Source organism: Notamacropus eugenii, chromosome 2 (genome assembly GCF_028372415.1).
Source record: "Notamacropus eugenii isolate mMacEug1 chromosome 2, mMacEug1.pri_v2, whole genome shotgun sequence".
Taxonomy (NCBI): domain Eukaryota; kingdom Metazoa; phylum Chordata; class Mammalia; order Diprotodontia; family Macropodidae; genus Notamacropus; species Notamacropus eugenii.
In genome coordinates this window covers 177,693,794-177,710,668 of record NC_092873.1, presented here as the reverse complement: position 1 = coordinate 177,710,668, position 16,875 = coordinate 177,693,794, and the positions used below count along the sequence as shown (strand labels likewise).

Below are 16,875 nucleotides of genomic sequence, written 5' to 3'. Positions count from 1 at the left end.
TATGTAAATATGATAAACCAGACTTTAAGGGGAATGGGGGGGGGGGTGTAGAAAAGCAAAATTTATCTTCTAAGGTTAATGTGGCATATCTTGGAAATCTTCCAAAATAGATTATGTTTTTCTTTGTCTTCGACCACTTTAGCTGGGGAAAATCCTTTTGCCTAAAAAACGATTTAGTTATCCTCTCCCTCACAGAGCTACTTGTTCCCTTTGCAAACCCTTTATTCCTTCGGCCTCTCCAAATTACAAGGGAATCTTTAGATCTGGTTTCCACTGTAATCCCGCAGCAAAGGGAGCTGCTTTCCTTCTTGTTTTAAACAGACAATCAACGGATTTGCAGAATTTTCTGCGGTAGGTCAAGTGCAAAAAAAATCACAGCTTACCCCTCCGACTAAAAGGAATTGGACAGAAAAACGGATCCAGGGACCAAGTGACTGACTATATAGTAAAGGAGCATATTTGGAGAGGAGTCTCCAACAAGGACTTGGAAGGCAGGAGGGGTTTTGTTTTGTTTTGTGTATTCCTTTATCCCCATTTTTCTGGGGGTGTGAAGATGAGAAGGCTTTAGACTTTGCATGAAGCACAAAGAATTAGGGTTAGGAAAAGTCAGCCAGGTAAAAAAAGGGGACACATTACATTATAAAACATTAACTCAATCTTAAGGCAGAGATTTTTTTTTTACCAGAAACATAAAATGGAGTGCAGTGCTCCGTGAAAAAAAAAAAGTTCATTAAAAAGAAAGAAAAAGAAAAGGAGGCTTGTATTAACCTGTAATGGAGATAGCTATTCATTAACTTGCCATGGAAGTTTTACTTTCTCTCGTAGGAGCATACTAATTAGACCCGTAAACTTGGATTAATAATCAGCCCAGAGCCGAAACCAGGAGTACTGAACCAATATTCAATACGTAGCCTACCGAATTTCTATCTTTCCCAGTTGTTCAGGTAGGAAAACCGTGTTGGCTTGTTTTCCATCCGTCTCTTGTGAACCTTTTTGTTTTTAAAAAGAAGAGATATACATACTGGTCCACACAAACTGGTTCTAGGTTCTTTTGCAAAAGACTGTTCATTCTCCAGAGTGGTAATGACCCTCTGACTTGGTATCCCGGTTTGCGCATTCCTCACCACATTTTAACCTGAGGTTTCAGTACCTGCTTTAGCAAAAGACATCAGATGTCGAGCCATTACGGGTGATTTTGTTGCTCAGCGTGCAGGTACCTGGGTGATCTGGATCACTGTCAGTGAAGTCAGGCAAACACACAGTGAAGGCAGACAACCCTCCCCTGAAGCCCCACAGTCAACACACACTTTCCACTCCGCCTCCCCCCGCCTTCACTTTCTCGTAATAAAAGGAAGAAGGGAAGTGTTCAGAAGATGGGAAGAGAGGAAAAAAGAGGAGAGATGACAGGGAAGTTGAGAGAGAAGAAGAAAGAGGAAGGAGAGGGAGAGACAATCTCTATGTGTAGAGCCACGAATAAAAGTGTTTTGTGCATAAATTCTCAGGAGAAAAAATGTAAAGAGGAAAGAGGGGCTATAGCTGAGGCAGGAAAACAGAAAGCCAGGGGGGAGGGCGGGGAAGGGGTGGGATGGGAGACCTTTAGCTAGACCAGAGTGATGGAGAAGAATCAAGAAGGGTTACAGTAGAGGAAGGGGAGTGAGAGGAGGGAGGTAGGCTGGGAGCATTAATGTTTGCATAGCTGTGGGGAAATCGTTAGGTTTATTTAGATGTGCAAACACTTAGGTAAATCGGGTCCAGGATGAAAGAGAACTAAGCTTTCGGCGTTGCTCAGATTTTGATCACTTGTTTATTTGTCTCTAGTTCGGTGGATAAGCGAGAAGTAGCACCTGGCCAGTAGTTTTTAAACAGTCAGATTCCACGCTTTAATTTGTAGTACCTAGCCCCTGGTAAGACATCATAATGCGCGTTTGTCATTGTGTACTTCATGGTGATTTGCACTGTACTGCAATCAATCACCTTTTTTGTCACGTTAAGCCCTGTTTAATGGGGTAAGCATAAAAGGTTTTAACTGCCCAGTTTAAATTATTTCAGCAGCAACATTGTTAAAAGATATTACCCATAAATAGCTTAACTCCGTCTCGGCCAATTCCCCTAGGCTTTCTTCCTTATCTCTCTGCAAACAAGAAAATAGACAATCCTGGTTATATATTATATATAAGTATAATGTGATACATGCATATATAATAGGCATACACATATATGTATATAGAGCATAAATGTATATACACGTATATTTGTATATATTGAGGAGCAAAGCGATATATCATTCCGACATAAGAGGAGAATTTGGATGCAAAGTTTGAAAAATCTAAGCAATAAGGAAACGGAATGCCAGTATTTCTAGTATTTCATAGTTAGAAGTCTGGGAAGTGAAATGGCTCTACAGTCTACCAGGGACAGTGTTAATATTAAGGCATTATCTAGAGCCTTTTTAGTCCCCCAGGAAACTAACTTCAGAAAAGTGCGTGAGACCGGATGGGAATGGGGAGGGGGGGGGGAAGGGATGAGAGTGGGGGTAGAGAATGGTTGACTGATGCTTGCAAAACCTGCGACTGGTGACATAGAGCCTAAGAGCTGCCACAAAGCTGAAAGCAAACTGATTTTTAATAAGGGGGATTAATTTCGGAGGTTTAAGGGGAGGAGAATGACAGGAGAGTCATTATAGCCAATCAGAAAATCCTATCGGAGGCTAAAATGACGAAGACCTCCTAGATTACTCTATGTGGATGCACAAGTTCCTCCCGTGCTATTAGTTTCCTTCTCTTCTTGTTAATGATGAGGATGAAAAATGTGAATGAGGAATAAAGTGGCTTTTTTCTTGTAGACACACAAATGAAGTACGCAAAACGCATCGATAGCACACAGTATCAGGGGAATCGCTAAGCAGTCATAATCAGTTGCAACCCCAAACGGACCATTTCCTTCACCCTCTATTACGGTGTCACACTGTTTCCAGAAAGGGAGATGCTGAAGCTGGGCACAAAATAGTTACATCTTGCTGTGGCTCGGTAGTCTTAAGACAAACCCGACACTTTCTTTGGTGAAGGAAGCAAGTTAGGTGAGACAAGGTAGTGTGAAAGGTCTGATTATCTGCATCCCTGGACTCTGGCAACCCGACTGGAGTTCACTTAGCCCTTGGAATTGAAAGTAACGGCATTTCCACAGTTCATCGCTATGGTCTTTCCAGGGTTGCTGGGGAATGCTTACTGTTTATTATCACTAGCTATATCCCCGTATGGCAGTCGTTGTGATTGTAGCACTAATAGTACTACTACTAACCCTGGGCGTAGTAATTAGAGTGGTCCCGAGGTTGCTAACGCTGCTTCTCTAACTTCGGGCAACTCTTCCCAGGTGGACGACCCGGGATCTTGTCAATTTCATTTCTACTGAAGAGTTTTCTCCGTGTCTTTCGTACACAGGGCTCGGAGAAGCGTGGGGCCATTCGACCCGTACCAGTCCCTTGGATAACGTCGGTCGGGAGCTGGGGTCCCATCTCTTACAGGTAACTGGCCTTGAAATCAAAGCCCCTTTCCCAGAAAGGTTATTAACTACAGTGGATTCTATTTGTAGCTTTTTGTATTCCTGTGTACTTGTTTAAAAATAAAACCGTCCATAGATCGAAGCAAGAAGTACAAGTCTGGGATACTTTCCTTTGAAGCACCGCCAGCCTCTCTTATTTTCTATGTAGCTTTACTTTAAAAAAAAAAAAAGGGCATTTCTCAGGGTCTTCCTTTTTTGCATTTTTGTTAAGATCACGGTTAAAAGAATATAGGTAGTTTCTTTAGGGATGATTGAGCAGGGTAGTAGGAGCGGAGTTGTGTTGGTTTCCAGCCGTAGTAGAAAGTATGCTTTTCGAGGACAGAAATTGGTTTTTAGCTCTTTGTCATTTTATTCCCCGTTAGATAGCATGGTGTCTTGAAACTAGTAGGTGCTTAACATGTAGAACTGAACTGAATAAAATTCTCTTTATCTCTTCAGTGCCCTGCCCATGCAGACATCTGCGGTCTGTGGACAGGCAAGTTGGTAGGACTTCTCAATTGTTAGATGACTTCTGAGTGAAGGTGAACTGGCTTATTTTCTTAGATCTCTTTCTATCGAGACAGAGATAGACCGAGGGAGAAAGACAGAGAGACCACCGAGCTCCATGAGAGTGGACAGATTTCGGTAGGCCTTTGAAAGGTACAGCAACGCTGAATAAATGTAGTTCATGGAAACAGCTCTTTATGCCTGCACATGTTGGAAGCAATGCCAGCTATCGAATCATTTCTATAGTGCTTTTTTTGAAGCCAAGAAATAGGGAAATGCTGTCACCTGTTAACGATTTTTAAAAATTCTACAACATTTTGGATACATTTGCATTCAGAATAAAATTTTCATCCGCTGGCAAAGACCCCGTCAACTCTTCTTCTGTCGGACACTCCGACCCTCCTCCATAAGACTCCATCTCCTGTATCTAGCATTGCCGAGACACGCACATGCGCAGGTGCACATCATACTATAGTCAGGTAATGTGTATGACCAATGTGTAGGTTCTATTATAGCGTTGTTTGCAGTGCAGACCGTTTTAAATTGCCCGTTGCCCACTTAAGTCGCAGAGCAAATATTTAAAATAGTAAAACTCCCGTTGGCATTTTTAGGCCAACTTCTCCCCTGCTCCTTCATTGTCACTCAAGTCCACCATGAGCTTCTTGAGAGGGAACCTTGAAAAGAAGTTTGCAGCTTGGAAACTGAGAGCCAGTTTCTTTTGTTCTGGGCCAGACACCTTAACTCTCCCTAGAAATAATTTTGTCCGCTTTAAGAAATGGTATTTATGTATGATTATATAATCAGGACACAATAAGAGATAAAAGCACCTGGTAATATTCATATGTACATAGACACATGTATATTTAGGTCTATTTCTATATCTCTATCTCTGTCTATCTATCTATCTATCTATCTATCTATCTATCTATCTATCTATCTATCTATCTATCTATCTATCTATCGAGAATAAGATGGATCCACAGTGTAAGAGGTAATAAGGGCAGCCACTGTTTTAGGTGTATATACCAGCACTTCTTATCTCCTCTTAAACCCTGAAGCCAACTCTTTATTCTGACCAAACAAACTTTTTTATGTTTCCTGGAGCACAATTTACTCAATCTAGTTTATTCATTCCTGCTTTGTCTTCTTCATAGTCACTCTACTTGCATGTTTTTCTTGTGCGTTTCTCAGACCTACTAGTTTTGGTGTCTTCATCAGACCTTGGAGGGCAAGGATCTCCACTTACTTATTTCTTCAGAATGCTCTGCATTAGAGGAGAGCTTAATAAATGTTGAACGACTTAGGTCACCTTTAGTCCTCTCCAGTGTCATGCTTCCTATTGACCAGTCAACTTTTCTTGACTTCTTCTCTCTACATTTCCTTATATTTGCTGGGCCTTTTTCTCCCCTCCACAGAGTGCTCTGACTCTTGGAGCACTCTCCCAAGTCAGTCCCTAGCTCTATGTCTAGGGTCTCTTACATACTTTCTGTCTCTTTTCCTAGACCTTGGATGGTTTCATCTTTGTGGTGGCTCCAGATGGGAAGATCATGTACATTTCAGAGACTGCATCTGTCCACCTGGGTCTTTCTCAGGTAGGTGGGGCAGGTCCACAGACTCCCCAGTTCTTCTTGGTCCTTTCCCCTTGTGTGGCAGCGATGAGAACAAGAGAAATAGTTTAGACTTTCCCTCTCTACAGGCCACTCTCCTGTTAAGGTTTTATTTTTCCTGGAAGCTGGAAGTGTCCTATGGGCAGGGTGGAACTGTGTCTATCAATGAGGCACATATATTACATGATTCCTGGGTTCTAAGTGAAGTTTCTAGGAGATATCAGATAAGTATCCAACACGATGTAGTGGAAAGTGTATTTAAAATCAGGGAACCTAGGTTTGAATTCTGACCTTTCTATTTACTCCCTCTATGACTTTGGACAAATGATTTACCTAAGATAAATGATTTTTCAGAACGTACTATATAAGGGGCACTGAGGATATAAAGATTAAAAAATGACAACCTTTCTGGGCCTCAGTTTCCTCATCTGTATAACAAAGGGATTTGGATTTGATGAACTTAAAGGACTTTTCAAACTCTAGGTACCATTGCTCTTTCAATATCTTTCCTTTTCAAACTAAATGAATATTATTTCCATAGGCCAGTTAGGGTTGGGGCTAGAGGGAAACTTTAAAGAATTGTATAGGATGAAAGGCTGCCCTTTCAAGAGTTCAGGGGAAGAGACCTCCATGCCCACTCTTTTCCAGTACTAATTTTTTAACTTTTCCATAAGTCGATACAGGTAACTCTGAAATCCTTATCTATAACAGGTAGAACTGACTGGGAACAGCATTTATGAATATATTCACCCGGCAGACCACGATGAGATGACTGCAGTGCTCACAGCCCACCAGCCTTACCACTCCCATTTTGTACAGGGTAAAGAACACCCCCAAAGTCTTCCCTTGTGTTTTTCTCTACCCCACTGCCTCACTCTTCTTTTGAATAAACCTTATAAACTCTTAAAAATATACCTAATACCCCTCTACTTGCCCTTTCTCTCTCAAATCTCTTTCTTTTCTTCTTCCAGAGTATGAGATAGAGCGCTCCTTTTTCTTGAGGATGAAGTGTGTCTTGGCCAAGAGGAATGCTGGTCTCACTTGTGGTGGTTATAAGGTGTGTGTTTGAGGGAATCTGAAGCCCCAGTTGCTGTAACCGTCATTGATAGCTGCCCATGTCATATTACAGTGGTGGGGTATCCTGGACAATGAGATTTCCAAGAGCAGTTATGTATGTGTACAATAGAGGATAGCTAGGCTTTAAGCTAGCTTGAAGATGACTTTTTTAAAACTAAGAATACATGTTCTTTGCATACTTGAAGCATTACTGTATTCTCCCTAGAAAAAGGGAGAGTAAATATGTAAGAGTTTGGGGGAGGGAAGGAAGGGAAGATGGTTTAGGTAACTCCCAATGTGGAAGATTCCTCCACAAATGGAATTTACTGGCTTGAGGCATAAAGGGGCTAAATGATTAACTCAGGGTTGCTACAAAATTACTACTAAGTATAAACACAGTTTTGTTTTGTTTTGTTTTAGAGAAACACACAATCTAGAGATGTGTTCATTATCTAGGGATTTAGATTTTAAACATTATCTGAACTTTTTGCTATGTATCTTGGTTTATAGTTGAGGGTTAAACATTTCAACCAGAGAACTGAGCTAGCTCCTCTATGGCCTCTGGAATGTCCCTGTTCCCTTCCGGAGTGTCAGAGCTGAGACCTTGACTCGGGCAGGAAGAGTAGAGATGGTGGAATGTCTAATTTTCTCTCTTTCTTTGAAGGTCATTCACTGCAGTGGTTACCTAAAGATCCGCCAGTATAGCCTGGACATGTCCCCTTTTGATGGCTGTTACCAGAATGTGGGCTTGGTAGCTGTGGGCCATTCACTGCCCCCCAGTGCTGTTACAGAGATCAAACTACACAGCAATATGTTCATGTTTCGCGCCAGCCTGGACATGAAGCTCATATTTTTGGATTCCAGGTAGGGCTAGGCAGAGGCTGAGCTGGTACTGAAACCAAAGCGGAATCTTGTAGCCTGTCCCAATGCCTTAATAAGATATGGGGGGAGGGGGAGGGAACCACTAGGCTGCCAGGAAATCAGAGACTTGGGTTCTGGTCCTGGGTCTGTCACAGCCTAGTTGCACAGATGTTAAATGGTGGGAACTTCATTAAATGTCCTAATGGTTCTGGGCTGGTATTCCTGTTCTGTGAAATAAACAGGTTGGATCTGCTAGCTCTACCACAGTCGCTTTCTGCTCTAACAGTTTGAGATTATGTTCTGTGAATAGAATGCTTTACATTTAGAGGGGTTAAGACAGTTTACAAAGTGCTTTACATTTGCCATCTCATTTGATCCTTTTATAGGTCTGTGGGGTAGGTAAGGAAGGATAAATAAAAGTCATCTTTATGTTACCAAGGAGGAAACTAAGGCTCAGATTCCAAGTCACTTTACTGTCACTGGTTAGTAGTGGAAAGGCCATGGCAGAGACTAAAACTCAAGTCTTTTTCCTCTCATCTGTCTATACAGTGCCGCCTACTCCTTCATTGCTATTTTCCCACTACTTAATTCCCTTTCTTGTGCTCCTCAGGGTGGCTGAATTAACAGGCTATGAGCCGCAGGACCTGATTGAGAAGACCCTTTACCATCATGTCCACGGCTGTGACACCTTCCATTTGCGCTGTGCGCATCACCTGCGTAAGCATTTTCTTAGCATCGTATAACATTGCCTCCTTCCACCCCATTCTCCCCATGTAAGCGCCACCAGTTGTACTGTCCCTTTTGGTAACAATTTTGCCGCCTGCTCAGGAGATGATCCGGAGTCAGGAATGTAGGACTTCAGTGCTCTAGATTTTGGTTTTGGCTGGAGGAAAATGGACCTTTATGCCAAGGATGGTATAGAAACAGGTGATCAAGGCCGAAGGAACGTGGGGAACGTACCTTCCCTCCTTTGGTGTCCGAAATAAAGACAGCGTAGCTCCTTTTAGCACAGGCTTGACCATCCGGGGTTTTCCAGGTCAACTGAGAAGTCCTTTTACTTTACAAAAGCCTCCACCAGGAGCGCCAACAAACAACACAGTCCTTAAACTCAAACAAATAGAAGTCATGTCCTTGTGCACAGTACACTGTTTCACCTTCTTCAACGGTTTAGTTACTTTGATGAAAAATTCCCCACAAAAGAAAGACTACAGCCGTGGACTGTGGAAACATTTTCTTGATCTCTTTGTCATAAATACACAGTTCGGCCCAACCTTATGCCGGTGGGCACTTTTTAGAGCTTAATCTCCGAGCCAGTGAAGGGAGGAGGAGACGGACAAATAGTCAGATTTTAGCTTCCAGGAGGAGGTCTACCATCAAGCCTCTTCAGTAGTTGAAAGTATGGATTTGGGTGGGGGCATCTTATGGTTAATGCCAAATATTCCGCTTCTCTCCTACTGCAAACATAGAAGCAATTGACCAAGTGAATAATAGCTTTAGCTCCCCTCAAAAAAGGAAAGCGTGTCAATGGGATCGAATGAATTCGATACAAATTAACATTGCATAATCCTTTGGTTTTGGAAATTTCCTGTCCTCTTCGTTTCCATGGTTATTAGTATACCGTTCAGCATTCTTCCAAACTCACCAGCCCCGAGTTCCTCTCTGATTATTTCAGTTACGATTTTTCGAGCCTGACCAACATCCCCTTGATCTGTGCATCTTTCTTTCTTCTATACGGAGAGGACTCGGTGGCATTACCCAGTTTGTATCTGCAGCAGCAGATGTTGCTGCTGCGGGGCATCGGGGTTGAGGGGAGGGATTAGGATTAGTCTGGAAACTGACAAGTTAGCAGACCAGTCCTGGGTTGTTGGTATAGGATTTTCTCCGTTTCCCACTTTGCTTTTTTTCCTCCCTCTCTCACCTTAGTGCTGGTGAAAGGGCAGGTGACCACAAAATACTACCGGTTCCTGGCAAAACACGGCGGCTGGGTGTGGGTGCAGAGCTACGCCACCATCGTGCACAACAGCCGCTCCTCAAGGCCTCATTGCATCGTCAGCGTCAACTATGTCCTCACGTAAGTTCAATGAAAAATGCCCCGCTGGCATGAGAGGCTGTTTAGAGGGGAGGATGCCCGATGACCCTTCGGAACGCCCTTTCTGCTCTTAGAATAATACACTTAGAATAATAACTGCACTTAGAATAATAACAGTAGCAGACAGCTAGGATGTAACAGTGTATATGCTCTATCATATGATCTCCCCTTCCCCACTCCCCTTCCTGTCCCATCTTCAACCCTCCTTTTCCACAGCTGGGGTGCTTAAATTAGAAGGAGAAAAGATGAAGAGAGGGCACTGAAAAAGGCAGGCTCTAGGCACTCTATCCAGCTTGGACCTTTAGTATAAGCTAGTTTTGGGAGGAAACAGCTACTTTCATCTTTCTGAAAAAGCTCCCTTTATTTTTATTTCCCAGAGGAAGATTTAGAGGTTTTCCATCCTCAGTACATATTTTGCTTTCTATTTCTTTTAAGCCTACCCTGCATCAAATAAAATTTAATGGGGGTGGGAGGGACAGAGAGAGAGAGGGAGGGGGAGAGGTAAAAGAGGGAGGGAGGGAGGGAGAGGGAGAGAAAGAGAGAGAGAGAGAGAGAGAGAGAGAGAGAGAGAGAGAGAGAGAGTTCTCCTTAAGGAGCCATTTATAGTTAACAAACAGGACATCTGTTTCACTTTTTCAAATCTGGGGTTTGAAGTTCTTAATTTTAACCAGAGTCTCCAATCAAAGCTGAGAGTTCTGAGAGAGATTCTTAAGCTGAACCACAAAGAAGGTTTAAGTGACCAAAAGGGTCTGAATTTAACCCACAGAAAGAAAGGAGACTCAAGTTAATGTTGGAAATCTTGGCTAACACTCAGTTCTTAACTCTTCCCCTTGTACTTCTGGATTGCAAGGGTATGAGATCTGTGTGTATGGGATGCTACCTGCTGGTACTTCAGGCCCTGGGGCCAGTAGGGCCAGGTCTAATCTCCAGCAGGCTGGCTGAAGTTGCAATATTTGATTCATATTTTTCCCCCTGGAAATAATAATAGTTTGTGGTTGCCAGTATGCCAATGCATTCTAGGTCACATGGCCTGTTGTGTTCTTGGTGAAGAAGCATGTACTTTATGTTTGTGAGGATCGGGCTGCCTGCTTCATTTTTAAGCCTTATTGGAAAGTCCTTTATGTTTTGGTTTACCTTTTTTTCTTGGAAAGAGAGGAGATGAGATGGGGAAATGCAAATGATTCTGATTTTAGGGTATGGCAATAATTATCTATCGTGAAAATGTTGACAGAACAGAGGCTTAGTAAAAATGGATTTTTCCATTGGAAGGAAGTGTTTTGTGAATTACAATTGTATGAATAAAGATAAATTCATTTTTATGTTATTTTAAATTATACAATTTTTAAAAATATAGTAAGTAGTTGGCAATATTGTACTTGGTAATAACACTATTCTAGGCCTTGTTTGATAAAAGACTGTAACTGGATGAATTTGGGAAATGAATTTGCTTGAGATGAGGAGGTCACTGTCTGGGAAGGTGATTGGTAGTTGTGAATCTCCTTTAGCTTTTCCCTGTTCTAGGAAAGCAGAGTAAAAGATTCTCTAATGATAAGATTTCTGTAGGTTTTAACACACACATCAGTAATGTTTTGGATACTGTGCATCCCTGCAAAATATGGCTATTACCTAATGTTTGCTGTTTGTGATATTATTAAAATAAATATGAGGGAAAATAATAAAGTACATTTCATATAATGAACCACTTTTGGGAAGCAAAAGTATTAAAGGGTGAAAAATGATGTCTGCTTACCATGAAAAGGAAGCTTACATACTTGAAGAAGGCACTTTGTATGTCTGAGACATCGCCAGCATTATATATATCCTGTTACCCTGTGGGTGCCTGTGGTTAGTAATCATTTTTTATCAAACAGCAGGCTACATAGTCACATAGGCCCATATAAATGACCAGAATGCCAGTTAGATCTCCCAATGGGTAAACTTAATTTACGTTTAGAGTCATTTTGAAAAATTTTGTTTTGTTTTTCAATGAATGCGTACTTTCTTTTTCTGTGGACTCTGTCTTTTTTCACTTTGCATACTTCTTCACTGCCATGGAAATAAGGTAGAAACTGTACATTAAATAAAAGAGGCTTAATGACTACAAAGAATTGATTTATTGAAGGAAAATAGTATGTCACATTTTTTTCTGGATGTTTTATCCCTCCCAAATGAAAAGACACAGAAACACACAGAAGCCTGTATAAGTCTACATATAAAAGATGAATAGTTGAAATTGATTGCACCATTATGGGTTTATAACGCCCATTTCTTTGTACAGAAATCCTCAGGACAATTTTCATAACCACTAATAGGGAAACCACAGTAGATAAAATGTCATCAGGCGGCTCTGTGTGTGCTGACGGGATTTTCATAATGAACAGGTTGCAGTTTGTTTGATGTGTACATCACACATCTGGTTGGAAGTTACTAATTTACATTGTCTTAGCAAATTAAATAGATGACTATTGATTCTCTATGGTAGCAGCAGACTAGAACTAGATTTGTTTTCTGTACTGATTCTTTATGAAGCACTAGAATGATAAGTGAATTCTTTCCAAACACACCGCCTCCAACAATACGCTTAAAACTACAATTCTCCAAAGAATTTGACATGCCAGATGTATTTCAAATTTAAGTATTTGAGAGCATATATTTTTAGAGCATTCCTATGAAACTGAAAGATGTGCAATTTAACTAGGCATTGGCTAAATGAAGATGTCTCTTTGGTGAAACCTGTTTAGGCCCAGTACATCAGAAAACTGTCAAGAAGCTCAGTTTTTCTAAATTTTCAGATCAACTGCCAGTTTCTTTTTAAGCTCATTACCCTCCCCCTTCAGCTCCTCAATTAACAAGTGCCTGGAAAACCTGTTTTAGTATTGTCTAACAATTTCACCATAAATTGATCTATTTAAGACTTTTGGCTTGTTTAAATTAATTGCTTCATCAGTGTGGATAGGAAAACTGTATTATTTCAGAGGCAGATGGCAAATGTTCTGGTGTTGTTATAAGTGACTTCTGTGTGGTTTGAAAAGGCTGGAAGCTGGAGTATAAAGATACTGTGAATTAAAGTCTTCTGCTGGTTTGTCTAGGTCCCTGAGGTTCCATGATTTTTGACTAGTTCTTCATTCCTTATTTATGTTTTTCTGCAGCATGCCTATCATAATAGCTGTATGGGCAGCATTTCTAAGTTGTTCATATGTTTTGAAATGTGGTAAGCCGTGGTAAATGACTGCTTTGTGATACTTTTCAGAGAGGCCTTTGAATGAAGTTTGTAGCCATTAATCAATGAACTTTGGAAATACCATGAGTCAGGATGGAGAGTAGGAAGAAAACTTTTTGGAAGAAAGTCCATTTTTTAAAAGAGTTAAGTGGTTTTCTTGAATTCATATTTTGAAGTCATTCATTCATTTGAATTCATTCATTTTCTTGAATTCCTTTCATTCAGTCTGTTTAATTAGCAAGATTAATTATTCACATTTGTCTGTTAGCTTCTTTTCACTCAGATAGGAAATATTTGGCCTTGAAATATATTGATAAAGGAATAATGTAGAACACTTAATAAACCCTGAAAATGTTTTGTAAAAAGAGAATACAAGTAAAGACCTTTATGTAATTGTTATTTTAAACATTAAGATTGGCTTTTTTCCCCACTCAGAAATGATATAGTTTTTATGGATTGGATTGATCTTTGCTTTTCCTTCGGTAAGCCAAAAAAGATGATGTGAAGGGCTTCTATTTTAAATATGTGTCTGTGCACACACTATATAATCATACTTATATGTTTAATTGGTTGGAGATCCACTTTGCACAAATATGGATGCTTACAAAAATATACATGTAAGAATTTACGAAGGTCTGTCACCTACTAATATTCATCTAGCACTCAGTAGCTGCATACACTGAGTCAGAAATAGCCTCAGGTGTCTTAGTGCAGGACATTTTTGGCAAAAATTCTTGTATTTTAAATTAGAATTCCAGTGAGAATTGTTGATAAAGCATTAATGTTAAGAGTAGAGATTTAGAAAAAAGATTTGATTTAGAGATTGATTTGATAATTTCTGTGTCAGACATAGATTTAAATCTCTAAAAGCTACTGGTACAATAAAAGATGTAAAATTGTTTTAGGGACAAATGCTATTCAGTGCTTTTCAGTGATTATCTAAGTGTGAGGCAGAGAAGTAGGTATATCTCAAAAACTTTTTTTTAAACTTTGACTTTTTAAATTTTGTTGCAATTAAAAGTGAAACAAATCCAGGCAATTTGTATTAGTTAAAGGAACATGTTTTTTTTCATCATCTCTTTCAAGTAATTGTTTTTAAAAAAGAGATTGAACTGGAAAAAAGAGAATCTCTTCCCCAGAACACCGATATTGGAATTCTTTTTGTTTGCATTAGACACTGTAGCCCTCATGATAAAAATTGCATTTCATTGCTAACTTACTTTTCAACTATAACTTTAGCCTTTCTTCTACCTTAACTGCACACAATATGGCACCCAAATGGTTGATTTACAACAGACTTTTAGTATGCATTTGATTGAGACTGTTTTCATGTGCATATTTTCCATTTTATTATAAGGCAGTTTTAATAAGACATTTAAAAATGTATTTAGCCAGTAAAATATAATTCTTGACATTTAGTTTATTTTGAGTGTTTATATGATCTTTCACATAAGAGATCATATCAAATGAACTTTTAGATTCTGAGAGCTCTGTTAATATGGGAATAATTTATGTCTATCTCTCATTCTCCCCCCCCCCCAAGCTGAGGAATAATTGTTGTATAGCAATAATCTTTTTTAACACTAAAAACAATCATTGCACCAGTAATGTATACTCATAAATTGGATTAAGTCTTTAATTGTACATAATTTCTATTATGATAATATTGTATATGAAAGTTCCAATTGTCCTCTTCAAATAACCTTGTTTTATGTAATTCATTGATTAAAAACCAAATTGGAAGGATCATGCACATGAAAGATAATTTATAATGACCACATTAAAATTCTTTATTACATGAAAGCTAGCTCTATTGAAATTTCTTTTAAAATAATTACATGAAATAACATGCGTTTAGTTTAGCTCTTCCACCATTTCTTGCACTTAACACATTCAAAGTGATTGATATTTCATTTTAAAATAATTCTTTCATACTGAACCTTTGTAAAAATTACAATAGCCAAATATAATGTATGCATAGGGTAAGTATATAGGTATACACACATATATAATATAACGTAGGTATATATTTACATAGCCACATAGACATGTTGAGAGAGTCTGTTTAAACAGAGTAGTAACTGTTGCCACTTACTAATCTGTTTTTGCCACTCAGGTGTTTTCTTTTTCTTTTCTTTTCTGTCATTTCAAAACCTCAAGCACCAAAAGCTTAGTTTAGGAAAAACCCTAAGAATATCTGTTCATACTGGCTTAAATTACCTCTGAAGATTAAAAAAAATACTTTAGCTTGTGTCCTTGATTCCTTATATCCACAGGTATGTTCAGGTTGTATTGGTGGGATTGTCTGCCTTTTTGGGTATTCTTTGGGAGATTGAGCAGAAGAGATAGCAGGGTCTGATGGCCCTTGCACTGTCTGCTTAGGGGCTAGCAGGTAAGAAATTGCCCATCTTGATTCATAGGAGTTCAGCTTCTCTCTTCATAGCTATTGCCTGTCTACTGCCTCAGTGCACTGCTTTCCTGTAATTTACCCTCCTCTGTTGCTATTGTACAAGGCTCCTAGTGGTTCTTCCTTGGCCATGTCACTTTCATCTCTTCCAAGAACAGAGGTCCAGTTAGTGCTTGCTAACTTGGGACTTGGATGTTATCCATTTATTGTCCCTTAGCTTGACAACCAAAAAGGAATAAAGGATGTTTTTTCCTGACTTACATAGTTGGGTTGCAAGGAGCTTCATCTAATTTGTTACTTCCTGCAGAACGTCACTCATGTCATCTCAGACAGATAAAAAGTCCAAGTGATAGTTTTACTTGAATGTGGTAGTTGATAGCTGACTTAGTCAAGAGGTGACTGAAAATACCAGAGTACATAATTTAAAATCTTCCCAGCTCGGTTCCATTGTTTCAACACACGCATGCACACACGCACACATCCTTATAAAGTTGAGGAGCAATGGAGAAAGGTTAGCCATAGAGCTTAACTTTTTCCTTATAATCTATGACTTTTCAAATCAGTATTTGTATCAGCAATCCACGTTCTCCAAGTGATAGGGCAATAGCCGTGATTCTGGATGCGTAGTGATGTTTTTGACTTCTCCTTTCACCTACCTTTTCCTTTTCTATCTTCAGAGAATGAGCTGTTCTGCTTCCTTGCCATGGCTACTCCCTCCACTTTTTATAACCTGGATCTCATTCCCTCCCATCTCTTTCAGGATACTGATGATTTTCCTTTTCCTCTTGTCCAGTCCCGCCCCCCTTTCTTTTCCCTCTCTGCCTGACAACATGTTCAAATCTCCCCAGTCCAAAATATAAAATGAAACAAAACCCAAACAAAAAATAATACCTTTGCTTGATCCTGCAGCTTTCTAAAGCTTTTATCCTACTCCTCTCTCCTTTTTACTACTAAACTTCTAGAAAGAGTCGTCTTATATTTGTTGCTCTCACCTTATTATTCACTCCTTCAGTCTCAGGGTTCATTTATCCATGGGGATAAAAAGCTAAATGTATTCCTGGTGCACTCTAGGATAATTGGACCATTTTTGTTGTTCTTTTCTGAGGCATAAAGAAGAGAAGATGGGGAGGAGTTGGCAGTGCTTGACAATCCATCATTGTCCCTTTCCTGGTCTCCAAATCTGGGTATCCCCTAAGCCTTTATTCTCAATTCTCCTTTCCTCTCTTTTGTACTTACTCCTATGGTTTTAATTGTTATCACTAAGTAGAATATTCCCAAATCTATGTTTCCAGCCATATTCTCCCCTGTGCGGCAGTCTCACAGCCCCACCTAATATCTCTCCATGGCTGTTCAGCTAGCACTTCAAGCTGAACATGTCTAAAACTGAAAATATGTACCCCTACCTTGCCCAAATCTCTAGTGAACAGAAGGCTGGGCCTGGAGTCAGGATTCAAATATGGGCCTTAGACACTTAATAGCTATATAACCCTGGGCAAGTCACTTAGCCTTGGCCAGCCTCAGTTTCTTAAAAAATGGAGACAATATCTCTAAAGATTGTGAGAATCAAATGAGAATATTTTTAAAGCACCTA

The 16,875-nt window shown here is 39.8% G+C and overlaps 1 protein-coding gene across 1 annotated transcript in view; it reads left to right on the top strand.

Annotated features, from left to right (window-relative positions):
• The window catches only part of SIM1 (SIM bHLH transcription factor 1), a 76,609-nt gene that overhangs the window by 9,985 nt on the left and 49,749 nt on the right, over positions 1-16,875 (top strand). Inside the window, exons 3-9 of the mRNA XM_072642928.1 lie at positions 3,438-3,520; positions 5,547-5,640; positions 6,367-6,471; positions 6,623-6,708; positions 7,372-7,571; positions 8,179-8,285; positions 9,492-9,639. Coding sequence (XP_072499029.1) covers positions 3,438-3,520; positions 5,547-5,640; positions 6,367-6,471; positions 6,623-6,708; positions 7,372-7,571; positions 8,179-8,285; positions 9,492-9,639 — 823 coding nt within the window. The remainder of the gene's footprint in view (positions 1-3,437; positions 3,521-5,546; positions 5,641-6,366; positions 6,472-6,622; positions 6,709-7,371; positions 7,572-8,178; positions 8,286-9,491; positions 9,640-16,875) is intronic.